The 24,519-nt window shown below is 38.0% G+C and overlaps 1 protein-coding gene across 2 annotated transcripts in view; it reads right to left on the reverse strand.

Annotated features, from left to right (window-relative positions):
* UBAC2 (UBA domain containing 2) overlaps positions 1–19,192 on the reverse strand; it is a 153,281-nt gene extending 134,089 nt beyond the window's left edge. The window contains exon 1 of one of the 2 annotated variants that reach the window (XM_016123172.2): positions 19,051–19,192. In XM_016123172.2, the coding sequence (XP_015978658.2) occupies positions 19,051–19,081 (31 nt within the window). In that variant the 5' untranslated portion in view covers positions 19,082–19,192. The remainder of the gene's footprint in view (positions 1–19,050) is intronic. The other variant, XM_016123171.2, reaches the window with a different exon arrangement.
* Positions 19,193–24,519: the final 5,327 nt, after the last annotated feature.

Raw genomic sequence — 24,519 nt, forward strand, 5'->3', positions numbered from 1 at the left:
TAAAAGAAAACAACAGACCAATATCTCTTAGTAACATAGATGCAAAACTGTCAACAAAATATTAGTAAATTGAATTGAACTGGACATAAAAAGGATAATACATCATGACAAAGGGAATTATATACTAGGAATGCAAAGAAAATCAATGTAATTCATCATATCATCAGAGCAAAGAAAAATGTACCACATAACTCAGATCCTGCACAATCATCCGCTTATTCTATGAAGTCAGTTTTTGTCAATTCATTAAGCAAAACTTGCTACTGTGTAGTTAATGACAGGCTACCCCTTTGATCTAATCTTACTATTAATACTACCCAACATTTACTGAACACTTACCAAGTGCAAAGTACCATACACAGCACTTTATGTGCACTACCTTGCTCCTGACGCTTACACCTTAGGGCCTTTACACCTGCTACTTCCTCCACTCATTACACCTGCCACTTCCTCCACCCAAAATGTTCTTCTCACATCCAGCTTATCCTGATCATTCAGTCCTCATTTCAAACAGCATCTCAGAATGGCTTTCACTCATGACTTTATTGCTCTAGAGCACATCATCCTGTTTATTTCATAGCATTTTTCACTGTTTAAAATCCTTCTGTTTATTTGTCTCCCTCATCAAAATGTAAACTCTATGAAGTTAAGAGTCACTGTTTGTCTTGCTCACTGCTATATTCCCATACCTAGAAGAGCACCTGGCACATATTAGTGTTTTAGTAAGTATTGGTGAATGAATGAACGACATGAAGTGGACACTGTTCTCTCCAAATTTATACCTATGAGAAAACTGCAACTTAAAGAGTTAAGTCACCTGTCCATGATCACAAAATGTCTTAGCCTGGGTTCCACTGAAAGTAAAAGGTGAGAAAAAGGCTTACAGACAGGTAGTTTATTTCGGAATGTGATCCCAGGGAGTGAAACAGGGAGGGAGAGCCAATACAAAGATTCATTAGCACTTGACCACCACTAGGAGCGAAAGATATTTCTAACAAGTGCTTGGTCCTATGGGATTTTCTAAGAAGGCTTATGAATGTATCTTAAAATTATCATCCAGGGAAGAAACAGGAAAGGATTGTTACCCATCATCCCTCAATAATCTAGAATGGCCATAGAAAAAAAGAAGCTCCATGGGAGGAACAGAGAAATAAGCTTTACTAAACTAGAGGAGTTTAAAACAAAAGAGACTGCAGAAAAAGAGAATAAGAGGTGAGGCTGAGCATACCGAAATGCTGTGTAAGAACAGGTGTCTGAAATAATGGCTAGGGAGTGGCAGAACCAAGTTCAAACCCTGAAAATCTGACCACAAATAAAACAGCTTCCTATGCTGCACTGCCATAGAACTGCATGGTCCAAAGGGATTTTCACCTGAATGGTGGGTCGTAAGTGAAAGAAATGTATAGTCACAAACAGCAATGATAGGCATCAAAGTGGTGCCTCGTGTAACAAAAATAAATGCAGTTTGAATGGAAATATAAAAAGACTGCAGTCTTGGGAGGATGCAACACAGAGTGGTAGGTATTTGTTAAATGCTGAACTGATCAGAAGCTTTAAAATATATATATAAAAACTCTGATAAAAAAAAAAAAGTCTACATTAGGAATTTAGCCCGAAGGAATCATCATGGATGTGCACAAAAATTTTGCTACAAAGATGCTCATCACAGCACTGTTCATAATAGTGAAACGACTAGAAGCAACATGAATGTCCAACAGGAAAATGGGTAGGGTAAATTATGTTCTATCAATAAAATAAACTATTTAATTTTAAGAAGTAGGCTGTAAACATATTTCGTTCCTTGTAAAGATGTTCCTAAATAGTCAGTGCAAAAAATTTCTAGTATATAATTAAATATTCTAATAAATAAATAAATAATACTTTAAAATAAAAGAACATAAATACCTGGGTTTTTTTTAAAGCATCTATTAAAATATTAACTAGTATCTCTGAACTGTTAATGGGAGATTTTAACTTTTTAATAAAAATCTGTTTTAAGAATCAGAAAATATAATTTGTGTTTGACTAGCTAATAACTCTGTAAAAGGTTTCACTAAATCCTTATACACTGACATAAGTTAAAGCAAGTTACCGACAATCTTTGGCCTGTGAGTGGAGCCAGGAAGTGGTTCATTTATGAAGAACCCAAGCAGCGGTCAAATGGAAGGTTAAAAAAAATTTCTCTGCAACAGGTCCTTCCACCTTAGAAAATAGGGATGTTACAAATTTTGACAATTACCATGATGTATTAATCTGAAAATAAAAATCCAAATATTTTTGGCAATTAGGACATAAAACACCAAAATTTAAGATGTTTACTTTTGGATCATTCACAAACTCTTTGATATAACCCAAATACACAGCCATCTCTGTGGCAATAAATAGCAATCAGGCTTTGGTGATTGTGTATTATCCTAAAATAATTATTACAGTATTTGTTGATTATTTTATGCCAGACACTGTGCTAAAAAAAGCGCTTTCTGTGTAATACCATCTCAGTGAATGCTTACAGTAACCCTGAGGCAGCAATGAGGTATCTGCACGCTCTAGGTAAAAAATAGGCTAAGAAAGGTTAAATAATTTGCCCAAGATACACGCCAAGATTTGAGCCCAGTTCTGCCTGACTCTAAAGAAAAAAAAGTTTTTCTAATATATAACAAGGAAATATGGCACCTTTATATCTTGGTCCAAGTTCTAAAGGGATTTTCACTGTTAAGTTTTTAGTACCTGACATGTATCTTTTTGGTTCCTCAGTTAAATATAGAATTAACATATGACCCAGGAAATCTACTCTTAGTTATACACTCAAGAGAACTGAAAAACAGATGTTCAAACAAAAATCTGAATATTCATAGCAGCATTATCATAATACCAAAAAGTAGAAACAACCCAAATATCCAACAACAGATGATGGATAAACAAAATATGGTATATCCTTACAACAGAATATTATTCAGCCATAAAAGGAATGACGTATTGATACATGTTATAATAAATCTGAACCTTGAAAACTATGCTAAGTGAAAGAAACTAGACAAAAAAAAGCCACATGTTGCATGATTCCATTTATATGAAATGTCCAGAATTTAAAAATCCGTACACAGAGCAGATTAGTGGTTGGCAGGGAGGAGAGAATGGCTAGTGACAGCTTAATGATACGAGGTTTCTTTTGGGGGTCATAACAATGTTCTGGAACTAGACTGTGGTTGGTGATATTTGCAAGACAATATGAATGTACTAAAAGTCAATAATTGTATACTTTAAAGTGGTTAAAATGGTGAATTTTATGATACGTGAATTTTACCTGAATAAAAATATGCATTTTTTTATGTAATGAAGACACTAACCACAGGTTGTGCAAAGCTTGCCATGTGGCTGTTACAGAATCATTGCAGCTGAAGACAGATGCAGGGGGTGGAGATGGGGGGTGGAGAAAAGGCAGCAAACCTAGCAACTCTGCCCATCCCCACAAGTTAGCCATGTCAAAATACACTCATCAAAACCCCAGTGCGGTTCACAGCACTGAGAGCAGGGGCCACCAGATCCTATCATATTGGTCTTCCTATTTGTGACTACTTAACTATTTGATGAACTTCTCAGGGTTCTCACAAAAATAGGGTAATCTGGTGTCTTATGAAGTAACTTCCTTAAAGTTTTTCAAAAGAAATGAACTAAACCAAAAATAAGTGTGTTGAAGTCCATAAAAGCGCAGTAAACTCATGCATTGCAAGGGATACCTTCTGCTTCTAGCATGATTTATTCTTCAGGCCTATGAGTTTCCTAGAAGAAAACAATGAAACGGACCTTCAGTGACCAGGTAAGGGAGGAGCAAGTGCCTATTGGTGACCATCTCAACAAAGACTTCCAAAACTGTCCAAGAGTCAAAAGTTCCCAAGTTTATTTTCATTACACTCATTTCCCTACAATGCCCTTAGAAGTAAAACGTTGTAAGCCATCCATGAATCCGCTCCTGTTCCTAATGCATCGGAGAGAATTCAATCGACACTGGGCACCTGCTCCACTGACAGCTCCTCACCCGGGTCACATTGGGCAGAATGCCCGCCTTGTGAGGGCAGCCAATAAACACTTGTTACTAGACCTCTGCTTGTAAAATTTATCAGAAAAATGACCAAAAGAAAAGGCTAAGAAGTTTCTAGAAAAGAACACACAAAAATAGGCAAGGAGGATGGCAATTGCCCTCTAGATACAAAATGTATTCTACATCTAAAATATTTACATAGTGTGAATTTAGGAGGGGGGAAAAGGAATGAGCAACTGAAAAAGGAAGTTCTAAAACAGAGTCTAACGCAAAGGTATGCACGCCAGAGAAAATCTGCAAGTAATCAACAATGCATTAGGCATCTACATTCTTATTTTGGTCCTGCTGCTATGCTGGCACTAGAGTTTATCCTTCTTAGAAACAGTTTATATAAACATTAAGTTTTTCATTAAGTGTAAAAAGCAGTACTTGTTAAAGTGCTAATTAGACAAGAAATACAATCATAAATGAAATAATATTTTAAAATCCTAAATAAGAAAATTATGAATGCTACGCATAAATATAGGATAAATTACTCAACAGTAGAATCAACTCTGAAAAAGTGAATCAGAAAGCTTGTACCACTACGATAAACTGTAAGAGGGGGAAAAAAAGTAATTTTAAAATGAGAAAATATATGGTAATTGGCAAGAAAATGTGTTGTAAATTCAGTGGCCTAAGAAGGTCAGGCAGGTATCAGTGAAACAGGGAAGTGGATGGCAAAAAGTGCATGATCGGTAGATTTTCTGTTATTTGACAATTCAGCCCTGGTGTTGCCAGACGGCTACCTGAAGAGATAAGAAAAATCTAGATTTCTGTCTGAAATACTTCAATTTTAAAATATTGGAAAGAAACTCTCCTTGTCCCCCTGCCCTGACCAGAAACACACAGATCAAACAAAACCCATCTGTGTGGCCTGCCGATGTTCAAAGTCTGGCCTAAAGAATCATCTTTACTGAGGTAAATGTCTCTCAGAGCAATGCTAATTTAAGAGAGGGCTAAGAGCTATAAAGGCCAATGTGGTGAAAGTGCTGTCAGTAACAACTTCATGAGAAGCCAAGGATGGTTCTGTATGTTCAAAGACCCAAAGAATCTTAAACCAACTCAGATAGGTTGACAGGTTGACAAGCAAGGATACTGTATCTACAAAGACATCCACTAGAACATCTGAGAAGATAAACAGGAGTTATCTGTTCAGCAGATGTTTAATGTACATTAAACTGGTCTATTTTGGAAAAAGATGCAAAGAGAACATATGTCTTCAAGATGGAGAAACCATAGTCTGATTTTTAAAGCTTTGATAATCTAGGAACCTCTTTCACTCCTGTCTGGTGGAAAAGCATAAAAGAACAAAGCTTAAAATCCCATTAGGTTTGGACTTGCACAAGGCCTTTCAGCACCTAATCTGTTCATGAGTAGAGATGCTACTAAACATCTCTAACCCATGGTGCTGAGATTGCCTAGTGGATGGAGACCAAAAGAGCTTCACTTAAACCCTAAAGGCTAAAAGTAATTCTAAAGGGATTAAAAAATGATATAAAAGCATGAAACAAAAAGATAGCTAGATAAAATCTCAGTTCAAGACCATAGACTCATACCCCTGTCCACTTTTCCTCTCTTCCAAAGTCATAATGAAATAAAAGAACCCTCACAACATCAAAAAAAAAGTCTCCTTCCAAATGAGTTCAGGGAACTAATCAATAAATACTAACACCTGGGAGGAACATGAGTGGTTATAATTATTCATCAGAATAATTAAGAGTATGTGTCAAACTTCAGTCATTCTCACTGACTAAAATGGCACCACAATTTTTGCTATATTCCAGTATTACCTATCCTATTGTTTAATATTCTCCTTTAAATCACCTTACTATGATTTAAAGAAACATATTTTACAAGAAATTTTACATCACTACTGTAAATGGAAAATGAGTGTCACTTTGCCATCTGTAGGTAGTAACAAAAAAAATAAACAGTTTATTAAATTCTAACTAATATCATTTCTGGCCCTGGCTCCTGTCTTTTTGTTACAATAGGAAACTAGCTGCTATTAAAGAGGTGTTTCAGACTAGCACCAAATCAGGATGAAAAGAACTGAAAAGGGGGTGGGTCATTATTTTACTTTTGTTTCAATTCCACTTAATGTTGGGCCCACATCCTGTTCAAACCACCCCCAGTAGTGTAAGTGCCACGTGTGCTCATGTGACAGCTGGGCCAGTCAGCCTTTCCCCCAAACACCCACCCCCAGACATACTTTCTCACATTTCTCACATAGTCATTCATTCAACCACCACAACCAGAAAAAAGGCTTGGTTCCCAAAATAAAATCCAAGAAATGGTGTCCAAAGAGAGGGGGTAATCTACTGAGGAAGGATACGGGGAATGTTGGAGGTCTGAGAAAAAGTAGAAAAGAGCTTGGGGCACCTTTAAACTTCCACAGGAAATGACAACTTGGGTAACACAGAATGGGTTGGAGTAATGGTAAAAACAACAGCTTTACTCAGGAGTAAAATTCACAAAAAGAGCCAAGCCCACCTACCTCTGCCCACTGCAGGGGATTTTCACTGTCCTTTGCCCACCTACTCGACACCTCTGTACCTTATATGAAAATCAGCCTGTTTACGTGCTCTGTACACTTGAACAGAACCAACAGTCACCTCTGCCTCTTAAGGTCTGGGCCTCTTAGGGAGAAAGACCTACCTGTAAATAAAGAGGAAACCCACCCTAGCTACTTAAGAATCCAGTCTTTCACTATGTACAAGAATAGCCAAGCAAGCCGGCAAGCTCACCACCAGAGTCCTGTACATGAAAAAGTTTACTCCAGGGAGACACGGGGGGTGGGGGGCTGGGGAGGTGGGAATCCAAGAAGAAACCAATGTAAGATTCAAGGAATAGCAGTAGTTGAGCGTGAACTTACAGTAGTGAAGACATATGAAAAGAAATTAAGAGACTCCTTGAAACAGCACAGGTTTTCTGACCTATGGCTCTATTTCCTTCTAGGACTCCAGTCACATACTTTGGTTCTACAATAAATATACAATCATAATTATGTAAATATAGCTATTGTTTTGCTTTTCTATATAAAATCAACCTATAGACAAAGCATGGAAGGCTTATCATTATAGAACAGACTGTAAACACATACCACATATAAATAAAACACATAAATTAGGAATTAGAGCACATATGTTCTTGGGCTAATTTCTCACCTTCATAATGGAGTCTACTGATTGTGCCAAATAGATAAATAAAAAAAAATAAGGGGTTTTGTTTATTATTTAAAACTATAAAGGTAAGCAGTACAAGAGGTAACCAAACCAAAATTAAAAGATGGAGAGGCTAGAGGTATGCAAAGTCCTCATCTTTCATTATCGGGAGCCTATAAATAGAACCTGTAGTTCAACAGAGGCATAAATACATCATTTAATGTTATAATAGTAGAAGCAGCAAAGAAAAAGTAACTTAAAATGGTTACCATATGCATATATTATTCTTATATTAATCACACACACACACACGCACACACGCACACACGCACGCGCGCGCGCGCGCGCACACACACACACACACACACACAGATTCACAGGGAAAAACAATCTAAAAGAATATCTTCCAAACTCTTGGTGGGATGAGAGAGAGTTTCACATTTCACTTTCTGTTCTTCAGGGTTGTTTGAATTTGTACTAGCAGTATATATTATATTCATAATTAGAAAAAACATGTAAAAAATATTAGATGAATATTTAACAGGTCTCAGGAGGCCTAGGACTTGATAAAGAATGAAAATGATGAATTAAAATTTAAGAGCTAAATACCTTTAAGGACTTATTTATGAATGAAAGTTTATATGAAAAAACTTCATAAATAAAATTAAAAACTGATGAGTGGCTAAAATATAATTTACACAATGACAAAAGCTACGTCCTTAAAAGGCCTTTACAAATTAATTTTTTAAAAACAATATGACTTCCAATAGAAAAAAAAATGGCAAAGGAAATAGTTAAATCAGTTAGATATATTAAAATGGCCAATAAATATGAAAGAGGGGAAAAATTCACTTTCCCTAACATTTAAAGAAATGCAGATTAAGACAACAATGTAATATCATTTTTTAATCTCTCAGTGACAAAAATTATTTTAATTATCACGCTCGACTGTTGTAAGAGTTTGGTGAGAAAGATAGGTTCCTGAACTGCTGAAAAGTATATAGTAAACATCCTTCCTGGAAGGATCTGGCAATACTAATCAAGAACCTTAAAATGTTCCTATTCTTTGACCTGTAATTCCACATTTGTGATCATCTCTTTAGAATTTAATCAAAGATGTAATCAATAATTTAGTTATAAAACTGTTTACAACACTGTTTATATAGGAAATACTGGAAAAAAGCATTTTGTATAATATATAATTATCCTTCAAAGTCATGATTCTGTATCTAAGATAATGCTGAAGAGTACAACAAAATGTATATTTGAATGCCATTTCTGTGTAAAATCACATACACAGATGTGTATATATGTATGTGTATTTGTGTGTCTGAGAAAAAGCATAAGTAAGCAATTGCATGTAAAGTCTAAAAGAATAGGCACTAAACTATCAGAGATGGTTATGTAGGTGGAATAATTATATGGAACTATTCCTTTCTACATTATGTATGTGTGTAATTTATTAATTTTTTTGGCAGCAAGCATGTTTCAGTTTTATAACAAGGCAAAACAAAAACAATGTTAAAAGTCGACTTTGAACATGTATTAATGACAAAGTGAAAATTCATTTAAGAAAGTTAAATGAAAAAAGCAGAATATAAAACTGTATATAGGTCAAATTTTGCTTTAAAAAAATTTATATACATCAACATATACAGATGAAATAATTCACAACACCAATACGTAAACAGAGATGAAGTCTGGGCCATATAGTGAAAAGAAATTTTACATTTTTTCCTTTTATTTTTCAAATTTTCTACAATGAAAGCCATCCCCAATGAGTCTTAGAAACAGCTAATAAAGTTAGAATTCTGTTTTGGAGTAACTAAAGATCTTAGAAGTGCTAATTTGCACTGCCAAGTTTTAAAAATCAGTATGGCTGACATTAAGGACATACTTGGTTAGCTACAGAACTCTTTCCAAAAATTAATAAAGTATATTATCTCCAATTTGTTACCTGTGTTCAACTGTGGCCCAAATATATTAAATAAAAAATTCCAGAAATAAATAACTCGTAAGTTGTAAATTATATGCCATTCTGAGTAGCATGATGAAATCTCACATCCTGCTCCGTCCTGCCTGGGATGTGACTCCTCCCTCTGTCCAGTGTCTCCATGCTGGCTCTATACACTCCCAGGCCATTAGTCACCATCTCGGTTACCAGACTAACTATGGCTGTACTGCAGTGCCTGTGTTCAAGTAATCTTTATTTTACTTAATAATGGCCAAAAAGTAAAAGAGTAGTAATGCCAGCAATTCGGATATGCCAAAGAAAAGCCATAAAGTGCTTTCTTTAAGTGGAAAGGTGAAAGTTCTCAACTTAAGAAAAAAAGACTGTATGCTGAAGTCACTATGGTCTATTGTAAGAACATATCTTCTGTGAAATTGCATAATTTAAAAATTAAACTTTATCACAGGTATGAATGTCTAAGAAAAAAAACAGTATATATAGGACTCAGTACTATCCGTGGTTTAAGGCATCCACTGCAGGTATTGGAATGTATCCCCCAAGGATTTGGTGGAACTACTATACAGTGTGCTTTTTCCACTATATCACGCCACATTCAAGGGACTAAAGTGACATAAGCACTGGAAAATGGCTGAGAACAATGGCAATACAACTTATAAAGTCTTAAGAAAAATGGGAAACAGAACCGTGATTAAAATGAAGATTTAACTAAAGGTTAAATTATAATCCCCATTTATAATCATAATTTTAAAAAAATTATAATCATAATTTAAATTAATTTAGGTGATATACAGCATGGTGACTATAGGTAATAATACTGTATTGTATACTTGAAATTTGCTCAGAGTAGATCTTAAATGTTCGCAGCACACACACACACAAAAATAACTGAGGTGATAGATATGTCAATTAGCTTGAATGTATTAATATGTATATCAAGACATCACATTGTATGCTGTAGATATATACAATATTTATTTGCCAATTATACCTTAATAAAGCTGGAAAAAATAAAATGAACAGTACAAATTCTGGTTTAAAAATAAACTTTAAAACAATTTTTTAATTTAAAAAAAAAAAACTTAAGTAAAACCTCACAGTACCAGTGTTTCACAAAAAACACTTCAAAAATGCTGTTGAAATTATTTGACATTCTTTATCAGGTTGTACCTATTAAAATTCCATAGAAATGCATTTTTAAAGTAGCTTGATTTAAGGTAGGTTACACCTTCATTACAAAAACTGATATTGAGACAAGCTGGAAAAAGCTGAAGATAATAACTTGACCAATGAGGGAAGAGTAGGAGAAACAGAAGAATATGAAAATTAAAAAAATATATATAGCACATTAGTTACTACAAAAATATCCTAACTGCAACATAAAACATTTACACTGAAAGCAAAACTGTATGTTGGCTCTGCTTTAGGAAGAAAACGGAGACTGATGGTTGAAAGCCATAGAAGGAAAGTGGTGGAGCACACGAGTAAACAGCTGCAGCGTCACCAGGGGACAGATGAAAAGCAACGTACTGTACTTTTCAATGATCGGGAAATAAGATCCACTGCTAACCTGAGCTATTATATTGATCATTAGACTATGACTATCCTAGTGGTCATGATAGATAAATGTAAGTGAACTTAAAAGTTTTAAGTCAGAGAAGCAGTAGTTCAGAACACAGAATATGGAGCCAGATGAGTCCTGCTCCTCAGAAACTATGAGATCTTGGGAAGATTACCTAAATGCCTATGCCTCAGCTTCCTCATCTGCACACTGGGAAGCATCAGCCTAATTCTTCAAGAATAACATACTAAGGAAATGCCTATGACGAAGGAGGAAGAAAGCAGAAGACATGTAGCATTATGATTACATTTTAAAAGTCTGTTGTGTGATATAAAAGTTACAAAATAGCATTCGAGTGTGATAAATTTATTTTTAATTATTTATTTAGGTATTCATGTTTGCACTGGAAAAGTGTGAAGATAAACATCACGATGTCAATAAATGTTATTTTTATCTCGACTACTTTTCTATATTTCAGATTTTCTTTGAACAGGTACTCGCTTTACAATAACAAAATCAGTCCATTAAAAACAAAAACATAAATGTATAGAGGAAAAAGGACGAAGAAAATTAACTAAAATGCTAAGTGTTTTCCTCTATCTTCCAAACTTTCTATATGGTTAATCTTACTTTTAGACTGAAAAAAAATATATTGTTTTTAAAAGCATTCTTCCTCAAGCTTATTCTTCCCTAGTCAATACCTGTTTTCTCTTCTCAGCTAAAATCCTTTTTATTTTTAATTTTTAAAATAAAGTATAATTGACATATAACATTAGTTTCAGGTGTACAACATTAATGACCCAATATTTATATAGATTGTGAAATGATCACCACTATTAATCTAGTTAACAGCCCTCGCCTTACATAGTTACCAATTTTTTTCTTGTGATAACTTTAAAAATCTACTCCGCAATTTTCAAATATCATACAGTATTAATCACTATGTTACCATGCTGTGCATTAAATCTCTATGACTTAATTATTTTATAACTGCAAGTCTATATCTTTTGACCCCTTTCACCCATTTCTCCTGTCCTCCACAACCCCCACCTCTGGTAACCACCAGTATGTTCTCTCTATCCATGAGCTTGGTTTTCTGGTTTGTTTTTTAATTTCACAAATAACTAAGATCAGTGTTTTGTCTTTCTCTGTCTGACTTATTTCACTTAGCATAGTGTCCTTGAGATCTATTTATGTTGTCAATGGACACTTAGGCTGTTTCCCTATCTTGGCTCTTGTAAATAATACTGCAACGAACATGCGGGTGCATATATCTTGTCAAGCAAACGTTTTCATTTTATTCAGATAAATATCAGAAGTGGAGATACTGAATCACATGGTAGTTCTATTTTTAATTTTTTGAGGAACCACCATACTGATTTCCACAGTGGCTGCATCAATTGACATTCTCACTAACAAATGTTCTCGATTCTGCACATTCTCAATACCACTCATTATTTATCTTTTTGATAACAGCCATTCTAACGGGTAAGAAGTGATACTTCATTGTGGTTTGGTTTGTATTTCCCTGATGATCAGTGATGTTGAGCATTTTTTCATGTACCTGTTGGCCATCTGTATGTCTTCTTTGGAAAAAGGTCTATTCAGATCTTCTGCCCATTTTTTAATCAAATAGTTTGTCAATTTACTATTAAGTTCTTTATATATTTTGGATATTAACCCCTTATCAGAGAGATACATGATTTGCAAATATTTTCTCCCATTCAGTAGGCTGCCTTTTCATTTTGTTGATGGTTGCCATTGGTGTGCAGAAGTTTTTTGTCTGATATATTTTTGCTTTTGTTGCTTTTGCCTTTGGTGTCAGATTAAAAAAAAAAGTCATCACCAAGATCCATGTCAGGAAGCTTACCACCTATATTTTCTTATAGAGTTTTATGGTTTCAAGTTTATGTTCAACTCTTTCATCCACTTTAAGTTAATTTTAGTGCATAGTGTAAGACAGTGGACCAGTTTCATTCTTTTGCATGTGGCAGTCCAGTTTTCCCAACACCATTTATTAGACTATCCTTTTCCCATTGTATATTCTTGGCTCCTTTGTCATAAATTAATTGACCATATGTATTTGGGTTTATTTCTTGAATAAATAGTATTTCCTTGAGAGTTTCAAGGCTATACTCCCTCCCCCACAAAAAAACTTCAGATATGTGGGAAATAGCTTATCCCCAAGAATTAAGTGTTAAAGACACTGTGCTGGGCTTGGGCAACCCAGGCCTGCCAAGTTAATCCTTTAATGCAACAAACAATGAAATTAGAGCAGAAATAGATAAATTCTAAAGGCATTTTTAAAGAGGCCAAATAATTTGGGGGCCAAAAAACAGGAACCTAGCTAAAACGTGATGATAAAATTGTAGTTTCCACTAAAGGACCAAAGATTGTTGTATACCAAAGGGAGGCTCCATGCCCAAATGCAGAATTTACAAAAATGAATCAAAAGCAATCAGATGACTCAGACTCCTCTCACTCAGATTACAAACATAAAGAGTGAATCAAATAGTAACAGTTCTCTATTGTAAAGAGAGGACATTATGAAGAAGATTTATGGCACAAACTACCAAAGTGCTCTAAGTACAATCATGCTCTCCTATCAAGCTGAAGGCAGGCTCAACAGGCCTATTCAGTGAGCTAAGTAAGTGACCCCTGAGGTTGGGGTTCAATGGATTCCCACACTGGGAAATCTAGAGAGCATAAGAAGGAAAAGCCATGTTGATCACTAAAAAAAAATGCACGACCAAGGCAAAGAATCAGCAATTCTAGCAGAGCAGAGGTGGGCCACACGCAAGAGCCAACAGAGAGGTCACCTTTGGTTCAGTCCAACAGTGCCCTCAAGCTGGCCGAAAGTACTCCAGAGGAGAAAACTGTAGGTGACCAAAGCTCCTAGGAGCTAAGGAAGAGTCAAATAAAGTGCACAAGCATAAATATGCACCCCTCCCTGTCAGTGGAGTAGCCGGCACAGGAGTTTGTCAAGAGTCTGTAAAGAGCCCATAAGATAGTCAGCTTTAATCATGTGCCAGGCTCAGAGAGCTACATAAGAACTATCTAAGTTCTTCACTATTTCTTCCTCCTCCCACTCCATCCAATTTAGAAACCAGTAAGGTCAGAAACAGGAAATCTAAAGGACAGATGGGAACAGGAAAAGTGCAGAAGCCAAACCCCTTTCTCTTACAGCAGGTGGCTGCCAACTGCAAGTCTTAAATGGGACAAAGAGGGAGAAAAAGTCTTACCTTTGAGTGAAGACTGAAATGTTGATTAAAATACTGAACTGAGTACCTTTGATATTTAAATTGAGCCTATATTTTGTGACTTCTATTGCCCAAGATTACAAGCACTTGAATACATCTTTTGCCTTTTATTTACTACTGCATCCCAAGCACCTAGAGAATGGCTGGGTCACAGGCATGCTCATTAAACAGCTCTTAAATCAAGAACTTGAAAAGTGAGCCAAGAACAGAGTCATGCCACAGTGGGTGACCATCAAAGAGTGGCTCACTGATTGCAGAGAGCTAAAGAGTGAAGAAGAGTGAGAAAGGGCAAAAAGTGGAGATTATCTTTCAAAAAGCTTGGATGGGAAGAAGAAACAGTAGTCAGCAGTTGGGAAGGTTCAGGACAGGGTCTATAGAAGCATTATGCTTTTGCATCTTTAAGACTCAGAAGAATCCAGTTTTTAAAATTTTAACCCTAATTAGGAACTTTACATATATTCTTTTAATTTTCACAACAACCCCCTAAAATAGATACTTACCTTCTTTCCATAGATAAGAGAGCTGAGGTGCTCTGGGAGTTTAAGACCCCACTAAAGTACCCACAGGAGAAAGCATTTGCTTTAACCACATGTCAGACTCATTCTCTCAGAAGAGAGAATGAACGAGTGGCACTAGAAAAGGCAGTGAATAATGAGTCAAGAATAGGTTGGGGGTGAGCCTCAGGAGAAGGGTGCTTTGTTCTTTTAGACTGTGATAAAGGAACAAAGTTGGTATGCCTAACAAACTCTCACTCACCTCTGAAAAATCAGATCAAGTACCACCTAAACTGAGAAGACTTTTTTAACAATTGTTAAAGTGTGGTATAAACAAGTCAGGGAGAGGCAGTACCCAGGCGATAGCCCTTATTTTTTAGTTGGGTTAAGAGAGAGAGAGGTAGCACCTGAGATAGTGGTGAGGATAGGGATAAAAGGGGAAAAGCAAAGGGAGATGACTGAATCCAAGAAATGAAACTGAGCAATCGTGTGGATGACTTGGATTAGACACTATACATTAATACGAAGTTGGGATTTTGCTAGATGAGTACAGAAGGATGGGAGCATCAGTTCTCTGAGAGTCAATGAGAACACAACTCGGGAATTAACTATGGGTTCTAGACTGGCTATAAAAGATGCCAGAAATGGGCTGTAAACTGTAGACAATGAGGGGATCAAGAGTTGAGATCGGATTCATAGTGGCGAAAGACAGTGAAGAAGCTGGAGAAGTTTGTTTATAACAAAAGAGAGCAAATCAAATTGGATTGGGGAAAGAAGACACATTTCTCCTAACGAAACTCCTATTTCTGCCTACTTTGCTGTCTCTTCTTTCTCACCATCCCTTAAATATTAGACTAGCCCAAAGTTCTGTCCTCAACCTTCTAACTCTATGCACCTCTTCTGGTGTCCTTATTCACATCCATGGCATAACTTCACCTAACTACTCATGTCCAGTCCAGCTCCTTCTCTCCAAAAGTCCGAGTATCTCTTTACAGACCCCTTGACATTAAACATGTCCAAAATTGAATTCATCTTCCCCTGAAATGAGCTCTTCCTCCCGCATTCCCTACCTTAGTGAATGTTAACATATCTGTCTACCCAGAGTCACTTTCAACTCCTTTTGCTCCCACAATCCAATAAGCTTTATTGACACAACCTACCTACTTACACATCGTTAGCATTCTGCTTCTGTCCATTCTTACTGCTACTACCTTAATTGGTGCTTTCAGCATCTCTCACTAACTGTTCTCCTACTGGCCACCCTCTTGCCTTGACCTAAATCTGTATGTCCATTAGAACCTCCCAGAGATTCTTTAAAAATTCATTTCTGATGCCTACACTAGCCCTTCTGAATGTGACCTCCTAGAGCTGGAACTCAGGAATACAGACACTCATGGTTGCTTTTGGTACATCAGGATGCAGGCAGCTTATGGGAAACACTGCTCCCATCACCAACAATATCCTGTCTTCCCTCACATGACAACACGAAGCATTCCCAACTTGCGCTCTACATAGTAACCTGCTTCTCCTTGATTTTGCTTCATCTTTTATTCCTGTCTGTACTACTGACAAGGAGGAGCGTTGGCCATTCCTCAGCCTTCTCCTCAGGTTCCTCCTCTTCTCCCTTTTCAAGTCCTGTCCCCAGTTCTCTTCTCACCTGCCCTCTGAATGATTTCATCACATATCTCTTAGGAACAGTTCATTCCAGCCATAATCAAAAATCTTCAAATTCATTACCTCTTTACCAGGCCCTGCCCTGGCTCTGTCCCTCATGGAGGCCCTCTGCCCACTTGTATATCTGACAAACTCTTCCTCATCCCTCAAAAATCAACTCAAATATTGCCTACATTAAGAAGTCTTCTTTAGCAACTATGCCTCCTCCCCTCCGCTAACCACCCCTCGCAATAAACCCAACTACAGTTGTTTCTTTTCTTTTAAAAATTTTTCCCACTAGACACTGAATTCCTTGAGGGTGGGACCTATATGTAGAATATATTAGAGGTGCAATTAATGTTGGTTGAGTCCACTGTTACATAGTGAATATACCGTGAAGTGAATAATGGGAATGCTTATTAATAAATGTAATAAATGATACATTTATTACTCAACACATAGTTGAGTGATAGCACTGGTCTATAAACAAGGAATTTAAAATGTCAGGAACATTATTATGCAGTTTTAACCACTCATAATTGTATGACTGGGCAGATAGGGATACAATACAGTTTCAAAGACATGGTAACAAACACCCTTCCCTTGATGTATTGCCCTGGTGGCCCTTGATTTCTTTCATACCTTGAAAATGCCCTGCTATGCTTGTTTGAGTCTTTGTGCTTGCAGTTCCCTTTCTGCAAAATGCATGTTTTTCAACAGACTCTGACATGACTGGCTCCTTCTTACAACCGAGGTCTCAGCTCAAATGTCACCTTCCCAGTTATCTTCCCTGACCACAGTGCTAAAGCAGTAGTCCACCATAACCTCAGTCCCTACCATTACCTTCTTACCTTCTTACTTTCTTCATGACACTTATCACTATGTGAAATCACATTAATTACTTGTTAACCTATTTGATGCTGGTCTCCTTTATCCTGCTTACTACTTTAACTTCTGTACATGAATAGTATGTGGCTTTCATGGGTACTCAACAGACACTTGAGTGAATAAATGAATGGGGTGGAGGGAAGTGTAACAAGTGTAACACTAAAATACCCTTATCTACTAGTCACAAAATGTGGGGAAAAGCTGGGTAACTGCTCACACCTAGACCTGCCAAAAGATTAGACCTGAAAAAACTATGCGTACACCCCATTGTAAACACTGGTACCAAGACTTGCTCATGTTGGGTTCCCAGCACCTAGCGAGTTTTCAGCCCATAGTAGATGTCTAGAATGTTTGTTAAATGAGCACACAAGACATGGTCTTCTGAAGAATGGCCATCCCATCAACTCTTAAGCTATGGCACGCGTATTTTAGGAATAGGGCAAGACAGCTAAGGAGCAGCCCTTGGCCTAAACCTCTCCGTGGATAGCAGTTTGGTTCCTAGAATTCAATACTCATCCACCCTGTGCCACAGATAATTATTACTTTTTCTCAAGTCACCATGTATAACATTTGTATATATTTTGCAAATATAATCACTAAAACAGTAATCAATAACAGATTATGCTTGCCTTTTTAATTTTTCTTTGTATGTTGATCAAGGAAGGATAGCTCAAAATGCTGAAAGAACAACTAAAACTGAAGGACTGAACTATTAATTTCATATCCATCTGTTCACTGCGTGACCCCAGGAAAATCAGATCACCTGCTTGACTGTTAAGTTTCATCAATAGAATGTTCTTTAGTCAAGGGTAGTTTGGAAAAAATTAATTAGCTAGTACTTAGTTGTAATGTACTCTGAAGCTAATGCTTGAAAGATGCCATAAATCAAATTAATTGTGAAACAAGGGAAATCATAAATATTAAGCCTACTTAAAAACCTGAGAAGTTGAAAAGTGAGGAAGATTTAAAATTTATGCCTGTGGCTCTGATACTCTCACGCTAAAATATGTATTCTCTAAAAAGAGATTCCTAACATTCACAACAGACCCTTAACAGAACTGTCAACTGTGTCTGTACTCTGGAAAGATTAACTGCACATGTATAAAGATATGAAGTACTAACAGCGACAAGAAATTACAAAATTACAGCTGTTCGAACAGTTCATTGTTGCTGCATCAGTGCATAATCTCGGTACTGTTAACATACAGTTCATCTTACCAAAAGTCAATTAGACAATTTCAGTAAGAAAAAAGTTGTTAAAAGGCTATATATACTTGTTTGCTCTCTATCTGCTTACCACTGCTGACACTCAAGTAAAATACCATAGCAACTCTAGCCAGAAGGTCCGCGCTTTCCTGCCACACGACTTCCTAACTTGCTTCCACTTTAAAGTACTTTAATCAGTTTTTGTCTAAAAATTTTTATGTGAGACTGAGACAGAAATCTAAGTAAAACTCAGAGATCGCCTCCGGAACCAGAGGTTGTAATCTGCATTGGCGGCGGGGGTAGGGGGAGTGGAACAGTCCCTCTTTAGCTTAAATGAATGGAGAAAGGTGACTAGAAAGAGGGCAGGCTTCCAGCTTCGCCTCCACCAGGGCAGCCTCTCCTTTTAGCCTGGCACTCGCACTGCTGAGGATAAGGAGCCGGGCCAGGAGACCAACAGTGCACCCAGCCTGACCCTAACTGCCGAGCCGATCTGCAGCAGTTCCTGAAGCACCAGAACATCGCACCTGGGGCTTACGGTGGGGACCCGGGCTGTCGCCGGAACTCAGCCCCCATTCGCCACCCCCGCCCCCCGGCTGAGGTGGGGGCGGTGCCCGCTGCCACCGACGAGCCGGAACCACCAAAAGGTGCGGACGCCAGGATGATCGGCCCGCAAACCTCCTGCAACCCCACGGGCCCCCGTTGCCTCCAGCCTCCTCCTCAAGGTGCGCAGGGTAGCGCCTAGGGGACACCAGGATGGCGGCAGCCAGTACTCACAAAGCCCACTGGAGCCGGTGCTGGTGAACATGGTTCCACCCGACCTGGAGCCCCCGCGGGGCTACAGGGGGAGGGAAAGCAAAGGTGACGGGATTCGGCGACTGCGCAGGCGCACTCGCGGCGGGGCGGTGAGGCGGGCAGCACTATTCCACTCCAGGGGCCGCCAGCGAATGGCGCATGCGCGTCCTGTGGGCTTCGCCCTCCCGTCCCTTCCTGGTTGGGAAGGGAAGTGCGTCCCTCGGGGATAGGGTATGCCTTCCTGGGGTTTTCCGACGACTGCTCGCATCATTTGGAAAAGAAATGGGATGGCGTGGGAAGATCGAAGGTGTAACTGCTGGGAGCGGCACTTTAGTGCTCAGCGCAGCTGGCAGGCTCTGGAGCCGAAAAAGCCGCAGAGAGTGCGAGCGCAGGAGCTTTCGTGGCAACTTCTAACCTCGCCATGGATGGGACGGAGAGTTCTTTCCACGCATGCTCAGGCTTTGGGCAGGCCCCCTAAGCTCTTGGCAGTCCTGAGTTAAGAGCGTTAAAAGCTTACGCAAACCAAAAGGTTTTGATACTGGACATACCTCATAAAAATTCTTAATTTTTTAGCAGGAAATGAAACAGGAAATCACTTGCAGAGTTCTTAATCTTTTTTAGTAAACCTAGTTAAGTTTTCTTTCCTCCTTTAAGTAAAAAAGGCCCTCTCGCTCAAATCCTAGTAACTGGTAATTGCCCTGTAATTTCCCTGAAACTGGTGACTCAGATCCTCTGGCTATTGATAAGGGTTTTGGGCTCATTGGTAGCAGATATAACATTAGGCCAGGCAAGGTTTTTAAGAGTCCAAGAGGGGAGGAGACTTTAGGCCACAGGTCTTTTTTATTCTTTAAGAAATATATTAAGCAAGCCTGTTTCCTTTTACTCACTTAATAGACAAATCAATAAGAGAAATTAATAGATGTATGATTTAAATAAGTTCATATCTTTTCCTTGTTTAGGACTGAGGTGGCACTTCAGCAGGAAACCCAAGACCCTGACCTGAGTAAGGCGGAAAGAGAAAGAGCTCCATGAAACCGCAATAGACAAGGATCATCACCCTCTTCAGCAGGAAGCAGATACATAAGAGACCTCCTGTCCCTCAACATTCATACTAATAATAAGTGGGAGTTCATGGCTCTTAGAAAAGAGTTAGGCAGGAAGGTTAGTTAGCGGATTTCAGATCTGCCAGCAAAGACTGAGGTCATCCTATACTAGAAGGGGTCCTCCCACAATTAAGCAAGCCAGAAGGCTTTTTTTTTTTAGATTAAAAGTAACTCATAGAAACAAGTGAGCAGGAAATTTGATACTAGTTTCAGCCAGCCCCTCGCACTTGTGCAATAAAGACCCCATGATCTTCAATTTACCTGAGCCTTATGCCCAGAAGTTCATTAATATCATTATAACAGACTGAATTCTGGGAGCGAACATGCGCAGAAAACAAGAGATAAATCACTGGGTCCTGTCAATCTTATTTGTCAATCAATGAATCCCACTCCTCTAGGAAAAATAACCAACAAAGCAAATGAGGATAAAAACCCCAAAGGCTTTGTTACCAGGCCTTTGAGCATGGTTCTCTTGCTCAGGCCCGCTGCCACTTCGTTAAGTGTACTTTCCCTTCTGATAAAGCTTTTCTTTTCTGCTGTACTTTGGTGTTTTGCTCAATTCTTTGCTCGAGACATCAAGAACCTGGACAACGTGCTGGGAGAGGATCCCCACTCTCTGGTAATAGTTTGAGAACTGCTGAAATAGTTCATAAGTGCTCTGAAGTTTAAAAAAACAAAGACGAAAAATAAACCTTTTACTCATATTCAATTCCGCAAATATTCTTAGCAACTAAAGGCATTGTTACTGGAGAGTGGGGATCCTCTCCCGGAACATTGTCTAAATTCTTGATGTTTCGAACATAGAGTTGAGCAAGACACTGAAAGACAATAGAAAAGTTTCATTAGACGAGAAAGTACACTTCCAGAAGTGCAAGTGGGCCTGAGCAAGAGAAGCCTGGCTCAGTAGACTTAACAAAACCTTGGGGGTTTTTATCTCTATTTGCTGTGGGTGATTACTTTTCTTAGAGTGTTGGGCTTCCTTGATTGACAACTAAGATTGATATGGCTCAGTGATTTATCATGTTGCTTTCTGTGCATGTATGTTTCCAGAATTCAGTCTGTTATGATGATATTAATGAACTTCTGGGCATATGTATTATATTATAATGATGGTATAATGATGTTCCGGTGAGTTGAAGGTCATTGAGGTCTTTATTGTGCAGGTGCTATTGACTGGCTGAAACTGGTACCTAATTCTCTTCCTACTTGTTTCTTTGTATGAGTTTAAAAAATGCCTTCTGCTTTGCTTAATTGTGGGCGTATTAGGGCAGACCCCTTCTAGGATAAGATGACCTCAGTGTCTTTGCAGGCATACCTGAAACCCCCTAACTAACTTTCCTGCCTAACTCTTTTCTAAGAATCATGAACCCCCTTATTATTAGTATGGATGTTGACGGAAGGGAGGTCTCTTCTTCCTCATCTGCTTCTTGCTGAGAATGGCCGTAGTCCTTGCCCACAGGGTTTTAATGAAGCTCTTTCCCTTCCAGCCTCAGTCAGGGTGGGGACTTGAGTTTCCTGTTGAAGTGCCATCTCAGTCCCTAGGCAGGTAAATAAAGATACGAACTGGTTATTTAAATCATGTATCAATTAATTTCTATTATTGATTTGCCTATTAAGTAAGGGGAAACAGGCTTGGTTAATATATATCTTAAAGAGTTAAAAAGACCTTTGTCCTAAAGTCCCCTCCCCTCTCAGACTCTAAGGGCCCTGTCTGGCTTAACACTGTTTCTGCTAACAATAGGCTGATAACCCTTATCAATAGCCTGAGGATCTGAGTTGCCAGTTTGGGGGCAATTATCAAGATTTGAAGAAGAGGGCCTTTTTTCCCAAAGAAAGGAGGGAAAAATACTTAACTAGGTTTACTAAAAAGATTAACTCTACAAGAGATGTTCCATTTCATTTCCTGCTAAAAGATTAAGAATTTTACAAATGATGTCCCGTCTCAGCACGATAACTTAATGTGGTATACAGAGCTTGCTTGAAAATAGTTTCAGTGATTTATACCTAGAGTATACCTCTACTCTGTACTCTGAGGTTCTGTACATATTGACTGGTACAAAGCAGTAGGTTTGTCTCCTGAGAAGCAAGTGCTGAGCTTCCTCACCCCCCACCCCCCGCCCCACCTGGGGTGATCCATGCTATGGAAAGTTAACTTTTAATTCGTTCCAAATAAATTGTGAAAAACATGAAACATTCAGCGGTTTATCATAATTCTTGATGAGATAAATACTGTACTCATGCAATTTAAAAAATGGAAAATATGTATTTAGTCCAAAAGCTTCATTTTAAAAAAGTTAGCGTAAGGAAATGATTTCCTAAGGAGCCTTTCAGTCTGAGACAAAAGATGGAGTTGGTCATCTTGAGGAGACAGATCAGATTATCACTGTGTCATGTCCATTGATTAGGACAGGCTGCAGCCGTGAGCTTTTCAAGTAGCGAGATTAGATTTTGTAGATCCCAAGCATTGCTCCACAGTGCTGTGCACCTTTGGCTTTCCCTGGGATTTTGTTTGGACTAGATGGTGCCAAGCCCTACCCTAGACCTAGTAAAACAACATTTAACAAACTTCCCCAGATGACTTATATGCACATTAAAGTCTGAGACGCATTAGTGCAGTGATTCTCAACAGGGAAAGATTTGAGGCCTCCAGGTTACACTGGTCAATATTTGAAGACATTTTTGGTGCTACAGTTTGGCGAGAGGGCTGCTACTGGCATCTGATGGTCATAGGCCAGGGATGGGGCTAGTATCCTACAATACACAGGGCAGCCTCCCACAATAAAGAATTCTCCTGCCCACCCCTTCCACCATGTGGGGAGACAAGAAGTCTGTGACCTGGAAGAGGGCCCTCATCTGACTGTGCTGGCATTCTGATCTTGGACTTCCGGCCTCCAGAACTATGAGAAATATATTAGTATAATTAATTTTTTAAAAAAATTCTCCTGCCCCAAATGTCAATAGTGCCGAAGTTGAGAAAACCTACACTGGTATAATTCATCCACCCTTTATCAGGTAGTCCAAGATCTTTTAGTGTACATCATTTCTATTATCCTTGCATATATTTACACCTTGTCTCTTCTCTAGCTTGTGTTATGGAGAACTAATTACGTCAATTACTTTTGATCATTATTTGCCTTGCTGTGTCCTGTTGAATGTGCTTTCCACATTGGGGTAATAACAAGAGCTTAAAAGGGGAAACCCTTAGCGGGAAGGGAATGTGTCTTACGAAATGTTGTATCCTAACACATATTACGTCTCTTGGTGTGAAGGCATTGTCTTCCTTTAATAAAATAAAACACAGCATCTCTAAGGTTTTGGCACCAGAAGGAAAATCTTTAGGTGAGTCCTGAGAGAAGATTGCTAACCAATCATCAGTGACAAATGCCTTTGCTGTATAATTTACACTTCCTTTAGCAGTGTTCCCTTCATATAATAGAGGTGGATCTTTTTCTAAACATTACTAAGTAGTAGAAGGGTCAACAACAACAACAAAATAAATAAAAACTTCCAAAGTATTGAGTTCTGAACAGATGAAAGCTACTGTGCCTTAAGCTTATAGGCCATATTCTGACTGAGGAGGTCGTTTTCGAATTCCCAGGAATTCTATCAGCAACCTTTTACAGGAATCAGTAGATAATGACCAGGGCTGATGGTCAATCTTTAGATAAAGTAGCCTTCATACTACTTCAAATGCACTTTCAGCATATAATATCTATGGAACTAATATTAGTGAGAAAATTGGTCTGGAAGTTTTTTTAAAGAGTAGTTACACCTTTTTAATGATTCAGTCACATTCATAGTGGATATTTACTGAGCAGCAAGCATTTTGAAAATTCATAAGGATAGCTTTGGTTGTCATAATGATTGGGGAGATACTACATGGGGTCCAGTGATGCCAGACACAATCCTTTTACAAAAAAAAAAAAAGAATTGTTCTCTTTACTAACCAACTTTTGAGTCTCTCATTTCATGTTTCTTATGTAGGTAAAAGCCCGTATTTATTTGAATCTAGAACCGATTCTATTTTACATGTAAACATGTGCTTTGTAGAGTTTTAATTCATGCTGAATTGTATAAGAATACAACTATTATGTTCCTTTGGTTGTTATTTGGAACTTAATCAAGAGCAATTCACAAATTCAAAAAACCACATCACCTACATCAACTCATTGCATTTGTCACCAGTATCAGTTTACATTTATGGCTGATTGCATTCTTAGTTATCTCATATCTTTCACAAAGATGTACTAATTTAGCCCTTGTTTTTAAAATATTCTTAATATTAAGAAAAGGTGTTGAGAATGTTCAGTTAAATATTTGAAAGTGTCCATACCAACAACATAGTTTT

The sequence above is a fragment of the Rousettus aegyptiacus genome, unplaced genomic scaffold (genome assembly GCF_014176215.1).
Source record: "Rousettus aegyptiacus isolate mRouAeg1 unplaced genomic scaffold, mRouAeg1.p scaffold_m13_p_11, whole genome shotgun sequence".
Lineage (NCBI taxonomy): Eukaryota > Metazoa > Chordata > Mammalia > Chiroptera > Pteropodidae > Rousettus > Rousettus aegyptiacus.